General features: G+C 46.2%; 1 protein-coding gene across 1 annotated transcript in view; it reads right to left on the bottom strand.

Moving 5' to 3' along the window:
• Positions 1–12,082: 12,082 nt before the first annotated feature.
• Positions 12,083–21,714, bottom strand: part of LOC133354467 (tetraspanin-15-like) — a 290,888-nt gene continuing 281,256 nt past the window's right edge. Inside the window, exon 8 of the mRNA XM_061571317.1 lies at positions 12,083–12,462. Coding sequence (XP_061427301.1) covers positions 12,265–12,462 — 198 coding nt within the window. The 3' untranslated portion in view covers positions 12,083–12,264. The remainder of the gene's footprint in view (positions 12,463–21,714) is intronic.

The raw sequence follows: 21,714 nt of genomic DNA, 5'->3' as shown, positions 1-21,714 counted from the left end.
GGATTTCCAGTGATTTGTTCTTTTCAAATTAGTTTTACTCATCGTCAGCCCCATGTGCATCACGCATCCAATCCACGCGTGGTCATGAATGATCTGTAATGTAAATACGTGATTGCAATCACCGGATTTCCAGTGATTTGTTCTACACAAATTTGTTTTACTCGAATATAATGCGATTAAAAAAACCGAAAATAAAGTCAAAGCGATATATTTTTTTAATTCCCAAATGAAATTCCACATTCCAAATATGCTCAAAATATCCCCCCCAATACATTGCTATAACAATTGCTATGCTATGTAAATAAAAACAACAATTTGCTAAATATTGGCCACAATATCTGGACTTGTCTTCATATAAATCAATGCATATATTTCTGTTTATATGATTGTGGTTATGGTTGTACTTTATTACTCCCTAATCTCTGCTATTACATACAACGAAACAAGAAATTGTAAAACAGTAAAAACTGTTTTACAGTAAAAACTGTTTTACCAATGTAATACAATACACTATTTGACATTATTGTAAAAAATAAATAAAAAGTCCATCCCAATGAAACAAGAAATGGTAAAACAGTAAAAACAGAGCAATGTAATACAATACACTATTTGACATTATTGTAAAAAATAAATAAAAAGTCCATCCCATGTGTTAGTGAATTTTTTAATATTTTATGCAGGAAATTAGTTTTCAAATTTAGATATTTTTCTGGGTTGGGACCCACCCTGGAAGATTTGGTCCCCCCCAATGTTGACACCATGGCTACGGCCTTTCCACATTCCTATGGCAGGGTAGAATATCACGGAGAGGGCAGATTAAATAACGTAAAGTAAAGAAATGTTAGCACTTGTCATAACCAGAAAATGCTGTCCTGCATATTATGACGTGGCAGTTGTAGTTTAATATGAACATTCTACGGATACGTTTTATTTGATTTAGAATACAGTGTACATCGATCATTAATATGCAATTCATATTAGTGAATGTTTTGCTCCTACGTCATCGAATTGATATGTAATTCATATTAGTGAATGTTTTGCTCCTACGTCATCGAATTCATAAAAAAATGATAATTAGCCCTGATTTCTGTACACTACAAACTTACAGAGTACTGTAGTGTAACACTAGCAGTCAGTATCACTCTTCAATACTGTACTGCGGTCAGCAAGGGGCAGTCCAACAACTGTAATTATTGTGCTGTACTTCTGTGCTACCACGCCGATGCTCCTACACATTGACCTACCGCCACTGACCAGTGTGGTGAAGTATGTTCAAATATCTCCCACGACCTGCACTCAATGATGAGGCCCTTTCCATCAGTCGGTTGACACAAGGCGTATGTACATACATTGCTGTTATACTGGTAGGAACCACTTGGTTCCACCAGCCCACAGGGGATTATTGTGTCCGTCCGTCCGTCGAGAATCCAAAAATGGGAGGGGTGGGGCTGGGTGGAGAGGGGAGGGTGGGGAGGGGCTGGGTGGGGAGGGGAGGGGCTGGGTGGAGAGGGGAGGGTGGGGAGGGGCTGGGTGGGGAGAGGAGGGGCTGGGTGGGGAGGGTGGGGCTGGGTGGGGGTGGGAGGGGTGGGGCTGGGTGGGGAGGGGCTGGCATTTACGTAGCATGATCATTCATTTATTGCTATTGAACGCCCGAGGCTATAAATTAATGACTTACTCTCGCTTGGGCAGGTGAGAAGATTTTTTTCTGTGAATATCAAGACTGGGCAGGCTAATAATCTCTGTTATGCAGAAAGTGCGGGGTTTATAATAAATGCCACGGCGCTTTTTCTTTAGCACTAAGCTCTGGTGGTGGTGTCGTGGTGACTGACCATTTCCCCACAGTCGCCGAAGTTTAAATTCTCGCGTATGGCACAACATATTGTCAGGAGGTAAATGCCAATAGTCGAGCACTGATAGCCACCTCCCTTGAAGGAGCAGAGACTATGGTCGCCTTCTCGTCATTCACATGTCACGTGTCTTTATGTTACCTTCAACACAACTAATGCCATAATCAGGGCGAAATGGACGTCGTTATTTCGAATCCAGATATTATCAGTTGCCCAAGTGACACTAGTCCACGCCACAGAGGAATGCACACAATCCTGTACTAAAGGGGTACTTCAGTACGGTGTGAATGGAATTCTGAGATTGGTCACCACAGTGCTGGGTTGGCAACCCATTACACAGCACGGCTGCTTTGCTAAGCCCCTTGTGTTTCCTCCTATGCATCAGATGATGCCTGTGGCTTATATCTTACTCAACTCCTCGTGAGTTTGCTGTTGGTGAGATCACGCTCAGATGCACACGTGTTCATCCTTCCTGTTCACGAGGCATCTTTGGCAATGCCCAACACTTCCACCACTGGTTACTCTAAAGCACTTTATGGAATTGTTAAAGTGTTTTTGTCAGCATGTCTCAATGTGCAGGCGGTCACATCTCTCTTTCAGGGGTGTATACATTGGTGTGTTAATTACGTTTACAAGTGAATCTACGCACGAAGACGTTTGTTGTTTTATTTTTGACGCTCTATATTTCTTATCGTTGTCGTGCACGCAGGAGCGTGATGTTGTAGTTTATATTTGGCTCTGTACTACGTACATATCGTAATCGGTCATGCTCGACCCACTGCTGGATGAAGGCTTTCCCAAGTCATCTACACTTGACAGGGTGGCCTGCCAGAGGAGCTTACTGCAGAGGCAGTTTGTATGTTGTTGATGACTCAATACCTCACGCAGACCTGTAATTAAGAATATTATACTTGCAATAACCATAAATCTGCCTGTCCATCCAGCAGTCTGCACGGGTGCACCACAGCCAATCGGCAGCTCGCGTGTGGCGGGGTAAAGTGTGGGTACTCCCACCTGTCCCAAACCGTGTGGCCAGCTTGTAAAAGTAGGCCAGCGCATCTCAATAGGGGGACTCATATTCTTGGTTCTTTCGCTGCTTGCGTTGTGACCGAAAAGTCGTGAGAATTTTATGTTATTGTTTTATTTTCATTATTTAATTATTTCCCTTTTACGTGACTTTACCGAAAGAACCAAGAATATGAATCCCTGCAGTCACGAAAGTTTTAAATCGAAAAATAGGGGGACTTTCTAGAGGGCCCTCTAGTGGAGGCCATTTTGCCAGCAGTGGTTCATGGGTAATCAATTGCAGGGCTGTTCCTTTACCACCTATGCCTGGTACGATAGATTGTTTTGATTATGTCAGAGGGATGGCATGCATCGCTATAGAGTGATGAGCCACATTTAATACCCGGCAGGGAGTGGGTTTGGATAACTAGGCATTTTATCAAATTTATTGCATCTCTTCCTCCTAGTAAACGTTGCTTAACACTGTCCTGTAGTGGCCCTAATGCGACTCTCAGAGCCCCCAGCATTTCCCTTGTATCATAAGCCTGGACTGTCATGTGAGGCTGTCGAAATCCTGTCAGCCACGTGATTTGCGGTTGTGCGGAGGGTTGCGTATGCATGGAACGTTCACCACACATCGTGCTATGGGGTGCAGGGTACCATAAAATAAATGAATTGTATAACGCAACCAATAACATTACACTGTGCTATGAACCCAATAATCGGAGCACGAATCGCAATCATGACCAATATCACTAACAAGGGAAACTTGAGCCGGTCCTGGGCACCTTGACCAGCTTGGTTAAGTATGGTCAAACAGCCGCCATAACGGACGCAGTGTTGGGAAGCCTTTGACCAGAGGGGGACTGACAAAAGTGTTGTTTATTTTCTTACTGGTGACCTTACAAATTGTACTGAGACATCGTCTAAATCAAGATGGTTTGGTAACAAAAGGCAAGAGCAAACCCACAAAGACGCAGTCTTCCAGCAGCCCTCCCCATGACTCCACCAACACTGACCCAAAAACACATCTGGAAAGCGTTAACTCCACCACTTTTAACAATATAAGTGTAGTGGGTTCAACTGAGTCACAGACGTACTATTTGGAGGCAACACATTTATTAACACCAACACACGGGGTAACTGCCCCTTAACACTATAACAACCTGTGGTGGTGGACCACCAGGCTAACTGCACTCATTACACGGTAACTAGTTACAACGGACCGGACCCCAGCTTGGGTCCAGGTCCACATGTTAGAGACTCGGTAGGACGTAGAACGTAGATTATTCAGGATGAACAACAGCAGCCAGTCCCTCTCGCTTATTTCCTCTGTGGCGTGGCTGGCTCCGCCCTTAACCACGACCACCTTCGAGATCCCTCGAGCAGGATCTCGGCCCTGACACGTGACCATCCCTAGCCCCCACTTTGGGGCCCTGTGCAGACTTAACCGGTCACGTGTCCTCTGGGGTTAACCAGAGTGCCACGGCCTATAGTAACCCATTCCCTGCGGCCGACACTCTCACACCCTATCCTGTAGGGGTCGGCACTGCACGCAGAGCGTGGTGCCATCCAGCGCTGTCAGTCAGCACTCACCGAGACCCTCCAGGGCTGGTACTGCACCCATATACACGTGGTGCCCGCGATGTCAATACACCGCACACCGTGCCTCTCTAGGGCCGGCATTACACAGTGACATCCGCGATGTCACTACACAAGCACATGGACAATGTATAACGCAACCAGGTCTGCGGGCAGAGTCGCCCTAGCCAAAATAACTTCTTAGCTTTAAATAGTCTTTATTCGGGAAATCAACTTATGACTCCTATGATTAAATAGCCATCAGAATCGCCCTCGATTCAACGCAAAAGGAGAAGCGTCTTTCTCAACGGTAGCAAAAATTAGCTTTTGTGCTATAGCAGCATAACGCAACTTTTATGCCATGTAACTGCAAATCAAACCTCTCCGAGAGTCCTAAACTTTGATGCTCAAGTCATACACAGTCCTCGAATCTGGCCGAGGGGGGCGACGCTGACGCCGTATGATCCAATGGTGCAGAAGCTCGAATCTCCAGTGTTCAACGTCCGTGAACAAAAAAGCACCGTCTCATCAGCACTTGTCACAATTCGAATCCGCCGCGATGGTAATTCGGGTGAGGTCCGCTCCTCGCGGGAGCGAGCTGTCATTCTCATCATCCTGTCAATGACGCCACAATTTCAGGCACACGTCCAGATGTACCTTCAAAGCTGGATTATGGACCGGGCCAGTGGGGCCATTGCCCTGGGGCCTCGGACTGCCAGGGGGCCTCCAAGCCTCAGGCCGAGTGCGGTGCGTGGACCAAGAATTCCGAAGGAAGTTGAATGCCAGGGCCCTCAGTGCGCACAGCAAAAGTTTGACCACTAGGCCCCTGGGTGCTTATAGCGTGAGCTAACCACTAGGCCCCCAGACCCCTCAGCGCTTACGATGTGAGGGCACTCCAGACCCCTTGGTGTTTAAAACGTGAGCTAACCACTAGGGCCCCCAGACCCCTCAGCGCTTATGATGTGAGGGCACCCCAGACCCCTTGGCATTTAAAGAGTGAGCTGACCACTAGGGCCCCCAGGCCCCTCGGTGCACACATCGAGCAAAACACCTGGGGCCCCTTGGCACATACAGTGCATGATTAAAATGAGAGCATCTCGGAGAGTACAGTGCTTCTGTACAACTGAGCCACTGGTTGGCACGCTACAATACGCTGTGACATGATAGAATATTCACCAACAAGTCAGTTCACCCCGGTACTGAGGGTCTGCATCACGTTGAGACGTTCACCGATACAAATCTCTGCGTGTCCTCCAATGCCTCGTAGACCGGAGTGAAACTGGTCGAAGGGTGACTTGTTCTGGTAACCAAACTTAAACTGGTACTGTGAGCATACCTGTCAACCCCTTATAAGTGCTTATCTTATTACAGACCAATTCAGACATTGTTGGTCACCCCGTGCCCTTATAAATCTCAACGTTCATCCTACAAAGTCCCATCACAAGGGGGAAACACAATAAAGACAAAACATAGTTTTTGCTGTATTGAGATGTCTGTATGCCGTATGGACCTGAAAACTAAATTTCCCTCGACAAGAATACGGGTAAACCGTATGGGTTGACAGGTATGTGTGAGGGTTTGCATTACATTGAGACGTTTATCGGTACAAGTCTCCAGCCTGTCATCCAATGTTTCGCGGAAAGGAGTGGAGCACGGTGGATGATAATTTAGTAGACCAGGTGCGTATAGCCATCTGGTCCTGTCTGCAGTATAACATTCTAACAATGCCTGATGCGCTGGCATGAATATTGCCATTCTGTGTGCTTTACGATTGTATAGCTGCCAAATTGGTTCCTGATTTGAGTGCAGTTAGAATGTTTTCAGGTGCCACCTGCTGTTCATTCGCTCACTTTAAGTTGACGTTTTTTTCTGCTTGAACCTGCTCAGGCGTTCTACTTATCGAGCATAGCCGCTACACAAATCGACGAACGAGGCTCACAGGTCCGAGGACACGGTGGACTTCGCGCACATTAGTGAGCCTCGACAACTCAGCGATCGCGTGCACTTCACGTGGTCGAGGCTTCAACTTTCCACAATTCTCAAGTTCGTCAATAATTCACATTGAATCATTCACGACGGCAGCGCGCACGGTTGCCTCGTTCATCATATCACTCGGCAGAGTAACACCCTCTTCCAAAGTGTGGGGCATACCGGATTGTTGCCAACTTCTAGCTGGTCGAAGGGTAACTCGTTCTGCTAACCAAACCTAAACTGGTCATCCACGTGGACGTAGGCAATGTGGGTCTGCTCAGTCGAGATAGGCCCAACCAACAGATCCACTGATTGCACAATGCCCAAGGATGGTATTTGCATTACCTTAATTTTCATTACCATTCATATTGATCATTGATCTCTGTTTCAGCCTCTCAAAGGACGGTATCTTCAAGCCATGCCTGACATCGTATGGCAGGTGATAGCTTGACCCACTTCTTAGGTCAATAATCACTTTCAAATTGATACTTTCTGACCAGAGCTCGCTTGAAAAACTTCAAAGCACGCGATACGGGTTGTTGACTCACCACGTTGACTTTGTAACATGCCTTTGGCATGTCCGTTCTCACGTTACCACGTGAGAGCGGACCCGAGGATCCATGGCCCTCCCCGCTTACCAGATGGCACACTCGCGTTTGTCAAACCCTCTGGCGGTTGAGTCGGCCTCCGTCGCATCTTTGCTCCTGCAGCCTCTCTTCATTTGCACATCTTTGGTGTGGTCCCGTGTCCCCCACCCCACCTCAGCGTGTCCTGGCGTGACCCTTACATCCATAACTTGATTGTGATTATTACATATGTCAAATGTCACACGAGGGCTATTATATCGAAACATTTGCAATGCTTGGATGTTCTTTCTAGATTTGAAGCTTTCGTGACTGCAAGGATTCATACTCTTAGGCTTTTTCGGTAAAGTCACGTGGGTAAAAAATAAAAATTTTTTATAGAAGTAATAATAGAAATGAAATAATAAATCACGACGTTTCGGAGGCAACACAAGTCTCCGTCATCAGGTGGGACCGTCACAGCTAATGCAGTAATTTTTTCAACGAAAGCATCTCTCTGAATGTGGAATGTTCGGGTTGTGAAAAAGTTAAATCCCTCTAGAGATGAAGAGGAGATTGCTGTGTTTACGAGTGTGTTATGAAATCTCAGGTGGAAGACAAAACGCAGACAAGAATGTTCATTCAAGTTCATTTAATAACAAAAAATGAACATGGTCAATGTTCATCAAAATGAAAGTACGTAATTAAATACCTTAACTTCTCGTGAGCGGCCATCCATTGAGTAGGTGCGCAAAAATCTGTCAAAACTTGACCCCTCCCCCCCTCCCTGTACGCATGCGGATTTTTTACCCCCCCCCCCCCACCTGCGTACGTTCACCTGACGCACCCCCCCCCCCACGAATCCTATAGAACGGCCGATATTTAATCCACGCAGAAACGATCAAGGATTAATCATATTAACGTGTTTAAGCAAACAGACAGTCCACCGCCGGACTATCTAACTCATTTGATCGAGGCTTCACCCCCCCCCCCCGTTTCCTATGCGCACATTGTCAGTAGACCCCCCCCCATAAGCAAGCGGTACGCATTTGGGTTAACCCCCCCCTCCCCCCTCCATGCGTACGTACTAAATGGATGGCCCCTGACCTAATTTCAGATCATCAACTTAAATAACGCATTTAATGGCCACATGGTACGCAAACTTTCTTCACGTAAACATGAGTACGGCCTAAGCTGGACCACTTTCTCTGTGGTGGAGTACCCAGTTCCTACCTCACGGCGCTTCATATAATTCATAGTCAAGCAGCCGTCTGGGTGACTTATGATGGAGATTTTCTAACTGACTCTTAAGTCACTTGCTCGTCGGTAGTCAGTCGCCTCCCTACCACTCTTCTATGGCTATTACAATGGTTATTTTTCCCGTGAACTTCGCTCATTAATTCCTCCACCTAGTTTGAATATTTCTTGTCATCCACATTGCGTTAAACCATCACCCTGTAGGTCACAAGACTCCTCTTTCTGTTGCTTCCCCTGCAATGCTCGACTTCCCGTTGCCTCTTTTCCCGAGCTCGTATCACCCTGCTGAATTAAATAAATGTGTTAACTGTGCAACTGTTATACATTTCTCGTGGCGTTTGTTCCTGATCATTGATATGTTGTGCCTGTGTGCTTGTGTTTAGCAATTGTATAAGAATAAAACATAAATATTTTTGAAAGTCTCTGTTTTTCATGCATATACGCTCATAGTCCCCGGGGGCCTCTGCCACTTCACAACTTTCAGTTGCAAGTTCGTATCTTTGGCTAAGTGTCACTGCGCCAATTAAAAGGTTGTGAATTTAAATCCCAACCGGGGTTGGCTTAGTACCTTTCATCGAAAAAAAACAGTTCCACTTTGTGTGAAGTCTCAGTGATTTTTTTGTGTGGATAGTCTAGGCTCTGTCATAGAAATCGTGAATTTCCACCACTGGCTCAGAGCTGCTGGCAGGGATGAGCGCCGCCCCTTACCGGGGAGACACTGAAGCGTGCAGGCACTTTCATTAAATAATTCGTGTATACAGTTTGCTTTCAAGGAACAATGGTAAACGTGAATGCAAAGTTTCGATTTAAAGCTTTCGTGACTGCAGGGATTCATCTTCTTGGTTCTTTCGGTAAAGTCACGTAGAATGGAAATAAAAAAATAAAAAAACATAGTAAAACAATTCTCACGACGTTTCGGCCACAACGCAAGCAGCCGTCCTCAGGTGAAGACCAGGTCTGTCGGGGAGACAGACCTGGTCATTCAGAGGCTGTCTCCCCGACATACCTGGTCTTCACCTGAGGACGGCTGCTTGCGTTGTGGCCGAAACGTCGTGAGAATTATTTTATGATGTTTATTTTATATTATTATTTCCCTTCTACGTTACTTTACCGAAATAACCAAGAAGATGAATCCCTGCAGTCACGAAATCTTTAAATCGAAATTTAAGTTTTGGCTTCTTTAAACGAATGCTGTTCGGTTGCCAGAGGCAATTTGGGATGAACACTCTCATCTAAACAATGGAGCTCGCTTCAACGCACAAAAGCAACATGGTTTACAAACTCGTGTGTTGCTGCCACCACCGGAGTTGAGCACTTCGCGTTTGTATGAGCACGCAGATAGATTCACTTTGAACTAGGACGGACTGGGGTTTAACTCCTGCATTGTGTACGGCTTGACCACAAAAAGTCACCAAAAACAAATTCCGTTTTTGTCCATAAGATTGTCCTGGGACTTCGGTCCTCGAATACGAGATTGCATTTCATGCCACTGTGCTTGTGCCTGTCGCTTCATTTCCACTGGTTAATATTGACAAGCAAAAGCTTGGACCATTATGAAAACATCATCACAATATTTAACAGGTCAGTTAAAATCCATTTTGTGATCGTGACGTTACACGCGTCTGAGCGAAAAAAAACCGACATAGTTCTGTACACATTCCTTTACGAAACACAAACTTTGCTGTAAATAATTTTTTTCTTCATACAAAATACCAAAGAATTACCCACAATAACTGTTCTAAATAAGCTGCACACAGGAGCAATGAAACCATCAATATGAAACATTGGAAGTCATACACAAACTCAATTTATAAAACAGCCTTGACTGAATAAATAGAAAATGCACCGAGCAATAGCATGCACATTAAATCGTTGGACACCATCACTTTTGCGGGGGTTCATGAAGTTGTACAGTACAACACTGAGCACCTACGTTGATATACAGAGCGGTGTGCTAACCATTACATTTGGTGTGCAGGTGAACGAGACACAACCCTGGGTAATCTCTCTTCCTTCACAAACACTTTTGAATCTATTTGCCGAGGGTGGCATTTACCCTGGTCGTACGGCACAAAGCACCTGTATAATAACGACCCGTGCATTGGTTATGATTTCAAGAAAAACAGCGGCACAGCGCGGTAATTGTAATTGTCAGCCTTGGAAATCAACCAGTGGGCAACCCGGTGTAGACATTAGCGGGCTTCATGCTTGCCAGCTCGCTGCTCGTTTATAAATGCCGGAGTCTCAAGACTCGTTGTCACGAAGACCTTGTTTGATAAGTTGTTATCGTTTTCATGGAGAATGCCACAGTATTACCTCGTTATTCACGAACTTGCTATCCGCGATTTTGGCTATCTGCGAACCGCATCTGGAACTATACGCGACTGCATCGAGAGAGAAAGAAAGTGATGACATAAAGTGATGAGATTATTTGCATGTATTTAATAGCTTATTTACGTATTTAAGGTAATTCATTAAAAAGATAGTTTTCTGTGGGTCAATATTATTACCCGCGAAATGTGCTCTCCACGAGCATCTCCGGAACGAATTCCTCGCGAGAACGAGGGACTTCTGTATTGGCAGAATAAAAATACAGAAATGAATGCTTCTACGCTGCAGAGTAAAAATACAACCGACTTGATGTGCTAATTTCTACAGACATAAACTTTCAATCTCTCTCTTGTGACCTGTGCCAATTCCTTGATATCTGGTTAGCAGAAAGTAGGTGCCATGGCCACTAGACCTGCAGTAATGTAATGGTCATTTAGTCTTTTTGCAAGATTTTCAAATTCAATCCTCTAAACATTCTGATCGCTTGACATTGATTGAGCACATCGTCACAGGCAGGCGTGTTCAGTTATGCCAGGCCCTGTCAGGGATGATTTGAAGTACATTATTTTGAATGCATATCATTAATCATTCATTTCCTTTTTTTAGAGTTACGACTTTGTCAGTTTGAAAAAACTCATTTTTAAAGTCAGTTTATTCCATTTTTCAGTATTAAAGTTCAATGTTTTTTTTTATCCGTGGCGATTCAGTTATTGTAATTGCCAATAAGACACTTTAGCGTTGTGATTTGATAACCAATCCCTGAATTTAACAACAAAACAGAGTGCAGTGTTTTAACTCCTTTAACTATGTTGGAAGTTGCCACCGCTCCCCTACCTTGCTCAACGGTGAGCGTCAAAAACCACGCGGCGCCGAGTAAAAGCAGGCCACCGTCTACCGACGTTACCCTCACGGGCTTGAAATGAGGTACAACACTTCACTGCGCTTTCCCATTCAAATGGGCATGAGATGGCGCTTACTACCCTGTTCACAGTCCCTGAGGCAGTGGTGGAAATTCCACATTCCCATGGCTGGAGCAAGTTTTTTCAAAAGGACAACCACTGTTGACTTTCCACAAAGTGGCACTTTCTGTCACAACCGCACGCGTCTGACGGGATGAAATTACAAGGCTCCAGATTTCCGCTTGCAAAGTAAATAAAAAATTACCTCAGCAAATTCTCACCTGGTTAAATTAAAGACATCAATTTAATTGTAATTATGCAGTTCATTAATAAATTATTAATAACATCATAACAATAAATTTCGATTTAAAGCTTTCGTGACTGCAGGGATTCATCTTCTTGGTTCTTTGGTAAAGTCACGTAGAAGGGAAGTAATAAAATAATAAAAATAAAACACAATAAAATAATTCTCACGACGTTTCGGCCACAACGCAAGCAGCCGTCCTCAGGTGAAAACCAGGTCCGTCAAACATTCAGACTCTGTCGCCTCGACGGACCTGGTTTTCACCTGAGGACGGCTGCTTGCGTTGTGGCCGAAACGTCGTGAGAATTATTTTATTGTGTTAATTTTTATTATTTTATTACTTCCCTTCTACGTGACTTTACCGAAAGAACCAAGAAGATCATAACATTAAATGGAGACTGAAAACAGAGTAATATCTATGTAATGGGAATGAGTAGCTTTGTGATTACATTCCTCAACTAATTGGCCGTTTAGCAATGTGGAGCGGCTGGCTTTGACTGCAGCCGTCAAGTCTGAGCGCTCATAAGCGTGACAGTGGCCTGCTCGTGCGGCAGGTACATGTAGAGCCATCTCCGCATGCGGGACGAGTCCTCCGCTGGCTCCATGAGCATGGGTCCATCGGTCTCCGTGCAGTTCTGTTGTCTTTCCTCTATCGTCTGGGTGATGTTTTTTGAAAGCAGGTATGAGGTGGCGATGCCAAAACCCTACGGAAGAAAGAAAGAGCACGCTCTGTTATTGCACGGTTGCAGCGTCTTGCACGCTGTGTTGTTGGTGGCCTGAGTACGATTTTAGGCCACGGTGAACATCATGAGTGAGTCATATCTGAACCCGTTCCTGCACCCCCCCCCCCCATCTCTTCCCTTTCACCAACCTGCACTGACCAGTTCACGTCACTCTTGCAAATTAGACTATCCTGTTCATCTTCTTGGTTCTTTCGGTAAAGTCACGTAGAAGGGAAATAATTAAATAATAAAAATACTACATAATAAAATAATTTCCACAAATTATTTATTTTTATTATGTAATTATTTCCCTTCTACGTGACTTTACCGAAACAACCAAGAAGATGAATCCCTGCAGTCACGAAAGCTTTCAATCGAAAAGAGACTATCCTGGTCTCCTGAATTATCAGCGAGTTAAACAAAATAAAACTTGAAACCTCCGATGACCAACACCGCTTGACAAGGCATTTATTCAGCAGTGGATTGACAAAGGGGCTGTACATTAGTGTTATTGTAATAGCATTCAACACAGCAAGCGATGTGCATAACCACGTGCAAAATGACCATTAACCATTTCTACGATAGACACCAGAGGGCAGCAGACACCAAAGAAATTCACCACAGCATGGGCGATGGTTGCTCATTCATGAAAATAACATTTCTGTTCACGGAACAACTCTGCAACAAGGACACACCTTTAATGGAACGCAGAATCTTTGAATTTCAAGGTGACCGGATGATAGTTCAACAGTGACTCATCGCGTGAAAATGTATATCAGAATCCAAAGACAGTACTCTCAATGCATGTTGATTCTAAATGTGGAGGGAAAACCCGCAACCCCGGGGAGACAGACATGCAAACTCCAAATATACAACAGGCGTCAGGGTCGTGATCAAACCCACGACCTCCTGTGACCAGGCGAGGTAGTTAACATCTCGCTAACCCGTAGTGATGAAGGCTGCCATAGCGTTGACATCAAGCGTTTAAATCTTGGGTTTATTCCTGATTTGAAGCTTTCGTGACTGCAGGAATCCATGCTCTTTTGTTCTTTCGGTAAAGTCACGTAGGTAGAAAATTATTAATAGATCACGACGAGAGAAAGCTTTCTCTCTCACACCTGAAGACAGTCGCTTGTGTTGCGATCGAAACGTCGTGATCTATTAATAATCTTGGGTTTATTTTTTTTAAACATTCAATTTTATTAGCAATACAGGGAAATGGGACAAATGTGCTGGGACTTGGAGCCAAAAGTAACAGGATCGAGGAGAAGAAACATATTCTTAGGTTTTTTCGGTAAAGTCACCGAAAAAAACCTAAGAATATGAATCCTTGCAGTTGTAGTGGGTTCAATTTAGGCGCACACACTTCTTGGGAGGCAACACTCATTTATTAATTAACACAACGTTTACTCAACAGTTACTCTTACTCTACACAGAGGGTGGTGACCACCGACCTACACTAGCTAACACACAATTGTATTTTAGTCTCTCTCCAGCGTGACCCAGCCAGGTGGCTGCTGGCAGTCCGCTCACTGTAGGTCTACTCTTCTGGCATCTTCACGAGGTGTCTTCATTCTTCGCAGGAACAGCCCTGCTCTGCCTTCACACCACCCTTATATCTCGTCTCTCTCTGGCGTGGCCGGCTCCGCCCAGGCCACGCCTCCCTTCCCAGGCCACGCCTCACTTCCCAGGCCACGCCTCACTTCCCCCACCTCTGGGAAGGTCCGGATCCCTCCAGCACGTGACCCCCCAGGCACCCCCTTGGGGCCCCCAGCCCTCGTACGGGCCAACACAGTAGTGACCGTTCTGTCACTACATCACCCCCTCCTGTATAAACACACAGCCGTCCCCGGCTGTAACACAACTGTGAACATCGAAAAGGCGTGCCTCCGAACCAGCAACATCAATAAATGACCGGCGACCGATAAGAAATACCATCACGTAATATATACAGAATCGACGAGGGTAAAAGGGAACCGCATAGAAAACGGGGAATTAACAACAAATATACATGAAAACCGGCTAACCCACTTACGCTCCATCACAGCCCCCCCACCGTTAGAATCACGCATGCAATGACAGTCACCCGTTAGCACCCCCCCGCCTTTCCGACGTGGCGTGACAACCAGTAGCACGCGTCGGCCATATCGGGGGGGGAATTTCCATGTTACCACCCCACCGCCTTTCCGACGTGGCGTCACAACCAGTAGCACGCGTCGGCCATATCGGGGGGGGAATTTCCATGTTACCACCCCACCGCCTTTCCGACGTGGCGTCACAACCAGTAGCACGCGTCGGCCATATCGGGGGGGGAATTTCCATGTTACCACCCCACCGCCTTTCCGACGTGGCGTCACAACCAGTAGCACGCGTCGGCCATATCGGGGGGGGAATTTCCATGTTACCACCCCACCGCCTTTCCGACGCGGCGTCACAACCAGTAGCACACGTCGGCCATATCGGTGGGATTTTAACCCAGTCTCTCTCCAAGACTCGCATCGCAGCATATAGCTGTACCGACCGAGCTGAAACGACCCATCGTTCACTCACTGCACAACATGCACCCTAACAACTGAGGGAAACAGTCTCAACGTAACAGGCCAACTCCACCCGAACCTTACGAATCTCCAGCCCACTGTTTCAACGCGCCTCAGAGGGTCTCAACCTCCGAGCCGTCAGGTCAAGCCGTCAGCCATAGCATGACGGGACCACCCTCCCTGAGCCATGTGAGCGCACAGCCCACAAGTCTAGACACGCCACAGAGTGTCTCGATCTCTGGGCTGTCAGGTCAAGCCGTCAGCCATTGCATGACGGGACCACACTCTCCGAGCCCTGTGAGCGCACAGCCCACTAGGCTAGACATACCACGGAGTGTTTCAATCTCCGGGCTGTCAGGTCAAGCCGTCAGCCATTGCATGACGGGACCACACTCTCCGAGCCCTGTGAGCGCACAGCCCACTAGGCTAGACATACCACGGAGTGTTTCAATCTCCGGGCTGTCAGGTCAAGCCGTCAGCCATTGCATGACGGGACCACAACGTTCATGTTAGACACGCAACACTCACTGGGCCATCCTGGTCAGGATCTGCGCCCCAAGATAAGTGACAGCCAGCACCACAATTCCAAATCCCTGGCAGCATGTCACCATCGCAATTTAACACCATCACAACACATACAATTTGAATTATGATCCCCCACAGAACTGATCCAATGCCGAACAGGTACGCACAATTTGTGACGATCCCGAATATTCAATGGTCACAACAATACACCTCACATCCCGTATCCGTACACATCATCTCCGAGACTCGCATTGCAGCAATGCAGCTGTACCAACCGAGTGGAGAGAGCAATGCAATTTGACGGCAATTAACGGAAACGCACCCCCGATCCATGTAGAACACAAGGAGCATTCCCGCACAAAAGACATCATCTGTGCAACAACGGACAGGAACCAACCAGTGAGTTTGAAACAAACCGAACCTGTCACTTCAAAATCCCCTTCAACATTAACCATTGGACTCAGGGCATTCGAATTTTGAGAGAAAAAAACTGTACACAAACCCCAAGAATCGCCGAATTGATTAATACAGTATATGCAGTATACGAAGTTCGTACAGTCAATCATTTGGCACAATGCACCATCCAGTCCCCACATGGCAACACACACAATCAATAATCCAGACAATCCGTACATAGTAAATAATCACAAGCAAGTACCCAACATTCCATACACTGTTAACAATGACGATCAAAGTTTCTGACAGTTGCAAGTGACAATCACGAGCGAAACTCCATACAGTATACACAATAACAATGGTGATTTCGCAACACAACGATGTAACAACACAAGTCATTAACACGGCAACATACAGGATATCAACGGAGCTCGGGACACCAACAACGAATTAATCATTAACTACCCCCAGAAGATACCGATCTCGACGCCGTAATTAACAACAAACACTGGTCGCCGCGTCAATTTCTCACGCACACAACCGGACGAACACGTTCCGCATCCCAGCGAGTAAAAAAAACCCGCGATCGCAACCCGGCACACGTAAGATGGGTGAAGTTATTATTATTATTTTTATTGGGGCCGGGTGCTTGTCAAGTCACAACTCGCCTGGCAAACTGTGAATAGCGGAGGGCGGCAAGGTGGAGCACTGGAACGGCCCGAAGAATCTTTGATGGTGAACACGGCCTGCTCTTGCGAACCCATCCACCTCTCGCGCTCGAGCAGAAGGCTGGAACTCCCCCTCTGCAGGCGTTGATGTCGGCGGGAGCGGCATTTCGGCAGCAGGAGCGGTGTTTTGGCGGGAACAGCGCCCCGACCAGCCGCCGAAATAGCGGGAACGGTGTTTTGGCGGGAACAGCGCCCCGACCAGCCGCCGAAATGGCGGGAACGGTGTTTTGGCGGGAACAGCGCCCCGACCAGCCGCCGAAATGGCGGGCCCACCGCGTGGCCCGCATGCCCGGGCCTCCCCCGCCAGCCCCCGCAGCGACGATGGTGTCCTCTCGCCGCGGCTCCATCGCTCCGTTCCCGATGGCGGCGAAGCAGCAGTGCGATGCAAGTCCCACCGCTCCGCGTGCAGCGCCATCTCTCTCTCTCTGTCACCGGGGCTGCCATCCCCGGGGCTGTCCGAAGGACGGTCGTCACACCATCCCCGTCGTACGAAGACGTCCAGATGAGTTTTGTATTTGTTTTTCGTGTGCCCATTTTACTTCCCTAGGATAACACCTAGCAATATTTATTTTTCCACAACTGACACCAAATGTAGTGGGTTCAATTTAGGCGCACACACTTCTTGGGAGGCAACACTCATTTATTAATTAACACAACGTTTACTCAACAGTTACTCTTACTCTACACAGAGGGTGGTGACCACCGACCTACACTAGCTAACACACAATTGTATTTTAGTCTCTCTCCAGCGTGACCCAGCCAGGTGGCTGCTGGCAGTCCGCTCACTGTAGGTCTACTCTTCTGGCATCTTCACGAGGTGTCTTCATTCTTCGCAGGAACAGCCCTGCTCTGCCTTCACACCACCCTTATATCTCGTCTCTCTCTGGCGTGGCCGGCTCCGCCCAGGCCACGCCTCCCTTCCCAGGCCACGCCTCACTTCCCAGGCCACGCCTCACTTCCCCCACCTCTGGGAAGGTCCGGATCCCTCCAGCACGTGACCCCCCAGGCACCCCCTTGGGGCCCCCAGCCCTCGTACGGGCCAACACAGTAGTGACCGTTCTGTCACTACACAGTCACGAAAGCTTCAAATCGAGAAGAAACATCCCAAAAACCTAATGTAAGGTGCACAGCAAAGTGTTATGCTTCAGTCATTCATTGAGCTGGCTGCAATGCGAGCTGCGGGAAAGGGCCCGGACGATATTGTACCGGACCTGGTCTTCACGCACTGTCAATCGTGGATGCTCCAGTGCAGCTGCTTTATTCATGCGTCTGGTTTAACCAACTTGTCAAAACGTCGTTTATGGTGCTCCGGCCAGTTTCTTTGAATTGTAAAGTCAGACTGTGGCATTGGGAGATTTGGAGCAGTTACCCGGGTTTCATCAAATGCAATCACATTCGAGGGAATGGAAGGTCTGGACCACCCGACTCAATACGCTTGCTGCCGCGAACCTCACCAGGACAAGCGGTCTGAGAAACAAACGAACGAGTTTACTCATAATAAACGTTGTTGGGTTAGATCGCGTTATTTATAAATGTGTCGTAAACCCTCCACCACCCGACACGGCCAATCAGCAAAAAAAAGTGTCACGTCGACAAAAGACAAATAGGTCACTACTTTAGCCCACCGGTGTGTTGAAGCGTGAAACAAACATTTACAATTTTTGGATGCAATTACCATTCGCCAGAATGGTGAATTGCCCGATGATGCTGGATGAAATTACTAGCGAAACGTCGTACTCAGAAATTGTAAATGTTGTGGTTTCACGCTTCAACACACCGGTGGGCTAAAGTAGTGAACTATTTGTCTTTTGTCAACGTGACACTTTTTTTTGCTGATTGGCCGTGTCGGGTGGTGGAGGGTTACGACACATTTATAAATAACGCGATCTAACCCAAAAACGTTTATTATAATAATATTGGTCGCGAAAGCCTAACGTGTTAAACCGATAAGAGTTTACATTGTCTCAATGTGGTCACCAATGTCAAGGTCATCACCATAGAGTTTGATGTCCATCCACAGGTAAGCAATGTCACCATTCGGTGCTGCAGTACAGCGCTCGACTCGTTCACAACGTTGTCTGAGTTCACATCACAGCCCAGGGTTTCCGCTTTAACCCATCGATCACCCTTCCGAAACGATAAATTAGGAGACACACGACCGAGGTTGCATATCAGAAGTTGGCGGACTTCTGAGTCAAACCCATGGCATCAGAAGTGTTGACCCAGTGAGGTCTCGAACGCTAATGTGATTGCGTTCTGAGTCAGACTGTCTACTACCTCTCTGTGCTGCTTTAATTTAATTAACAGCTCTGGCCAAGAGTGTGTTTCCTTTCACACACCACAGTCTGGTTCATTCAAACACTTCCTGAAATAGCAGCATTAAAATTTTGCATTCGTGTCACAAGAGACCACCCATTTGGGCTGGTCGTAAAAATGGACTAATTCCTCTAAGCCCCATCTCAGTGGTGAAATAGATTTCCCAGGCGGCTGTCGATCTCCATAAATAGCATCGGCTCACGCAGGAGGCACACATGCCGATGTCTGGCATTGGTGGAAGCGCTCATTTACACTGCTGTGTGGACACGGCTGGTGGATGGGGGGGGGGGGGGTTAAGTAACATGGCCAATGTTTCAACTGCCGCGTCGAATCGAACCAGCGACCTTTAGATCGCAAGTCGAGTACCTTAACTATTACACTAAGCTAAAAACTAAACTTTTACATTTTACCAGGTAAGGCCTACCGAGCTGTATAAACTCTTTTTCAGAAGCGACCTGGCGGCCACAAATGATGACTCAACGAAGTGGCTTATCGCGTGGAAATGTATAGCAGCCAAATACTCCCAAACGCATTATTATAAATGTGGAGGAACCAGAGAAAAATCCAAGCGACCACGGGGAGATTATGTAAACTCCAATTATACAGGCGTCAGGGTTGGGATCGAACCCATGACCTCCTGTATACCGGGCAAGGTAGTTAACCTCGAGGTAGTTAACATCTAAGAAATAGATTATTAATAAAAATGCGTAAAATATTAGTTTGAGCGTAAGGTTCCACTCTTACAGACATTACAGAATATAGGAAAATTCGGTCTCGTCAAAAAATAGTGACCACTGGGATATTATGGATCAATTATATCCATAAGTTGACCTTAGACCTTTTAAGATGGAAAGCAAGTGAATGTACGGACCGTTCAAATATTACACACTGCCACCAAGCTCTTCGTGACCCCGAGTGTCAACAATTGAATGTTATTTATCGTTCACAATCACATTCGGTGGTACACATCTGAAAGCCAGCGCTTTGGAGGAAGAGGCTGGCGGATCCCGAGAATTTGTGCAACTCACTTTGAACAATCTAAAAATAGCACCATAGACGATGTTTATTCACCTTGCTTCATGAGGCAAGTAATTGCGGTCTTTTATGGTTGGTTCCTTTAAAAATCCAATATCGCAACCTCTGACCTTGGTCAAGTGGTTTTGTACATACTCCCTTGAGATGAGGCACACTCAGACCCACGCCCTGTCACTCCATTGTGTAGAGGCAAGGCCAGAGGGATTTGATAATTCGTGTGTGAGTAATAACCTTTCCAATCGTACTGGCACTGCTCTTAAAAAGGGGATCCACCACATCACCTACTGCATGATCGTGTGCGTGGAATGGTATTGACTCTCACCAACTTCAAATAAAACTCATAGGAAGCCGCAAGGGGGCTGGTTTGCCGGCTTATGGAGCTGAGTCTGCTCTGCTGCGATTCGTGGCCAAAAATACCAGGATTACTACTTTTTGGTTCTTTCGGTGAAGTCACGTAGTTAGAAATAAAATAATATAAAAAAAATCACGACGTTTCGATCGCTTGTGTTGCGATCGAAACGTCGTGATTTGTTTGATTTTATACCTACGTGACTTTACCGAAAGAATCAAAGAGTATGGATTCCTGCAGTCACGAAAGCTTCAAATCAATACCAGGATTTCCACCAAAATTGTTTTTCCAAATGAGCATTGAAGCATTGGCGCTCATCTCCCTGTTAACATCTCTGAGCCAAATTTCGATTTAAAGCTTTCGTGACTGCAGGGATTCATCTTCTTGGTTCTTTCGGTAAAGTCACGTAGAATGGAAATAATAAAATATGTTTTATTTTTATTATTTTATTATTTCCATTCTACGTGACTTTACCGAAAGAACCAAGATGATCTCTGAGCCAGTGGTGGAAATTACACAATCCTATAGCAGGGTGAGTGGATCCATAAGATAGCAATTGTTGACTTCCCCACAAAGTAGTACACCTTCTTGGTTCTTTCGGTAATGTCACGTAGAAGGGAAGTAATAAAATAATAAAAATAAAACATAATATTATTATTTTATTATGTTATTATCATTACTTCCCTTCTACGTGACTTTACCGAAAGAACCAAGAAGATGAATCCCTGCAGTCACGAAAGCTTTAAATCGAAATTAGTACATATTTAATAGATTCTGAAGAGATGATGGGCTGAGTCATCCCCCCCCAACCAGGATTTGAACTCGCAACATTTGATTGCGAACCGCTCGCTCTACTACAAACTAGGTTACTACGCAGTGAGATTGATGGTCTCGGTCAGGTAAGGCTGCTATCTTGGACTGGAAGATGGCAGCAGCCTTCACGCGGCCCACTCTGTTAAGTGAGAAATCAGCAACGAACGCCGTCAACGCGGCGACCGATCATCAATCTCCCGGTCTCTTGAACAACAACACAAATCAGGTTCAGAATTTCGATGACCGTAATATTAAAAATAGTAATTTGATTATATACTCATACCAGTCAAGCCAAGTTCTGCAGAAGTACGGGCAACTGTTAATCATTTGTGGAAAGTTCGGATATCACTCGCCACTGATGTTAACTGGGAATAAAATTTCCGGTCGCCAGGTTCGGAGAGCAGTGCGCTAACCACCACGAAATCGCTCCCATCTTATACTATCCATCCCATTTTCTATTATCATGCTTCCCAATTAACTTTTACTCAATTAAATTCACGATTTTGCTCCCATACCGGTGACGTCTTCATTGAGA

Source organism: Lethenteron reissneri, chromosome 47, assembly GCF_015708825.2.
Source record: "Lethenteron reissneri isolate LAM-NWPU_2019-01 chromosome 47, ASM1570882v1, whole genome shotgun sequence".
Classification (NCBI taxonomy): Eukaryota; Metazoa; Chordata; class Hyperoartia; order Petromyzontiformes; family Petromyzontidae; genus Lethenteron; species Lethenteron reissneri.
This window is presented reverse-complemented; position numbering and strand designations above follow the sequence as displayed.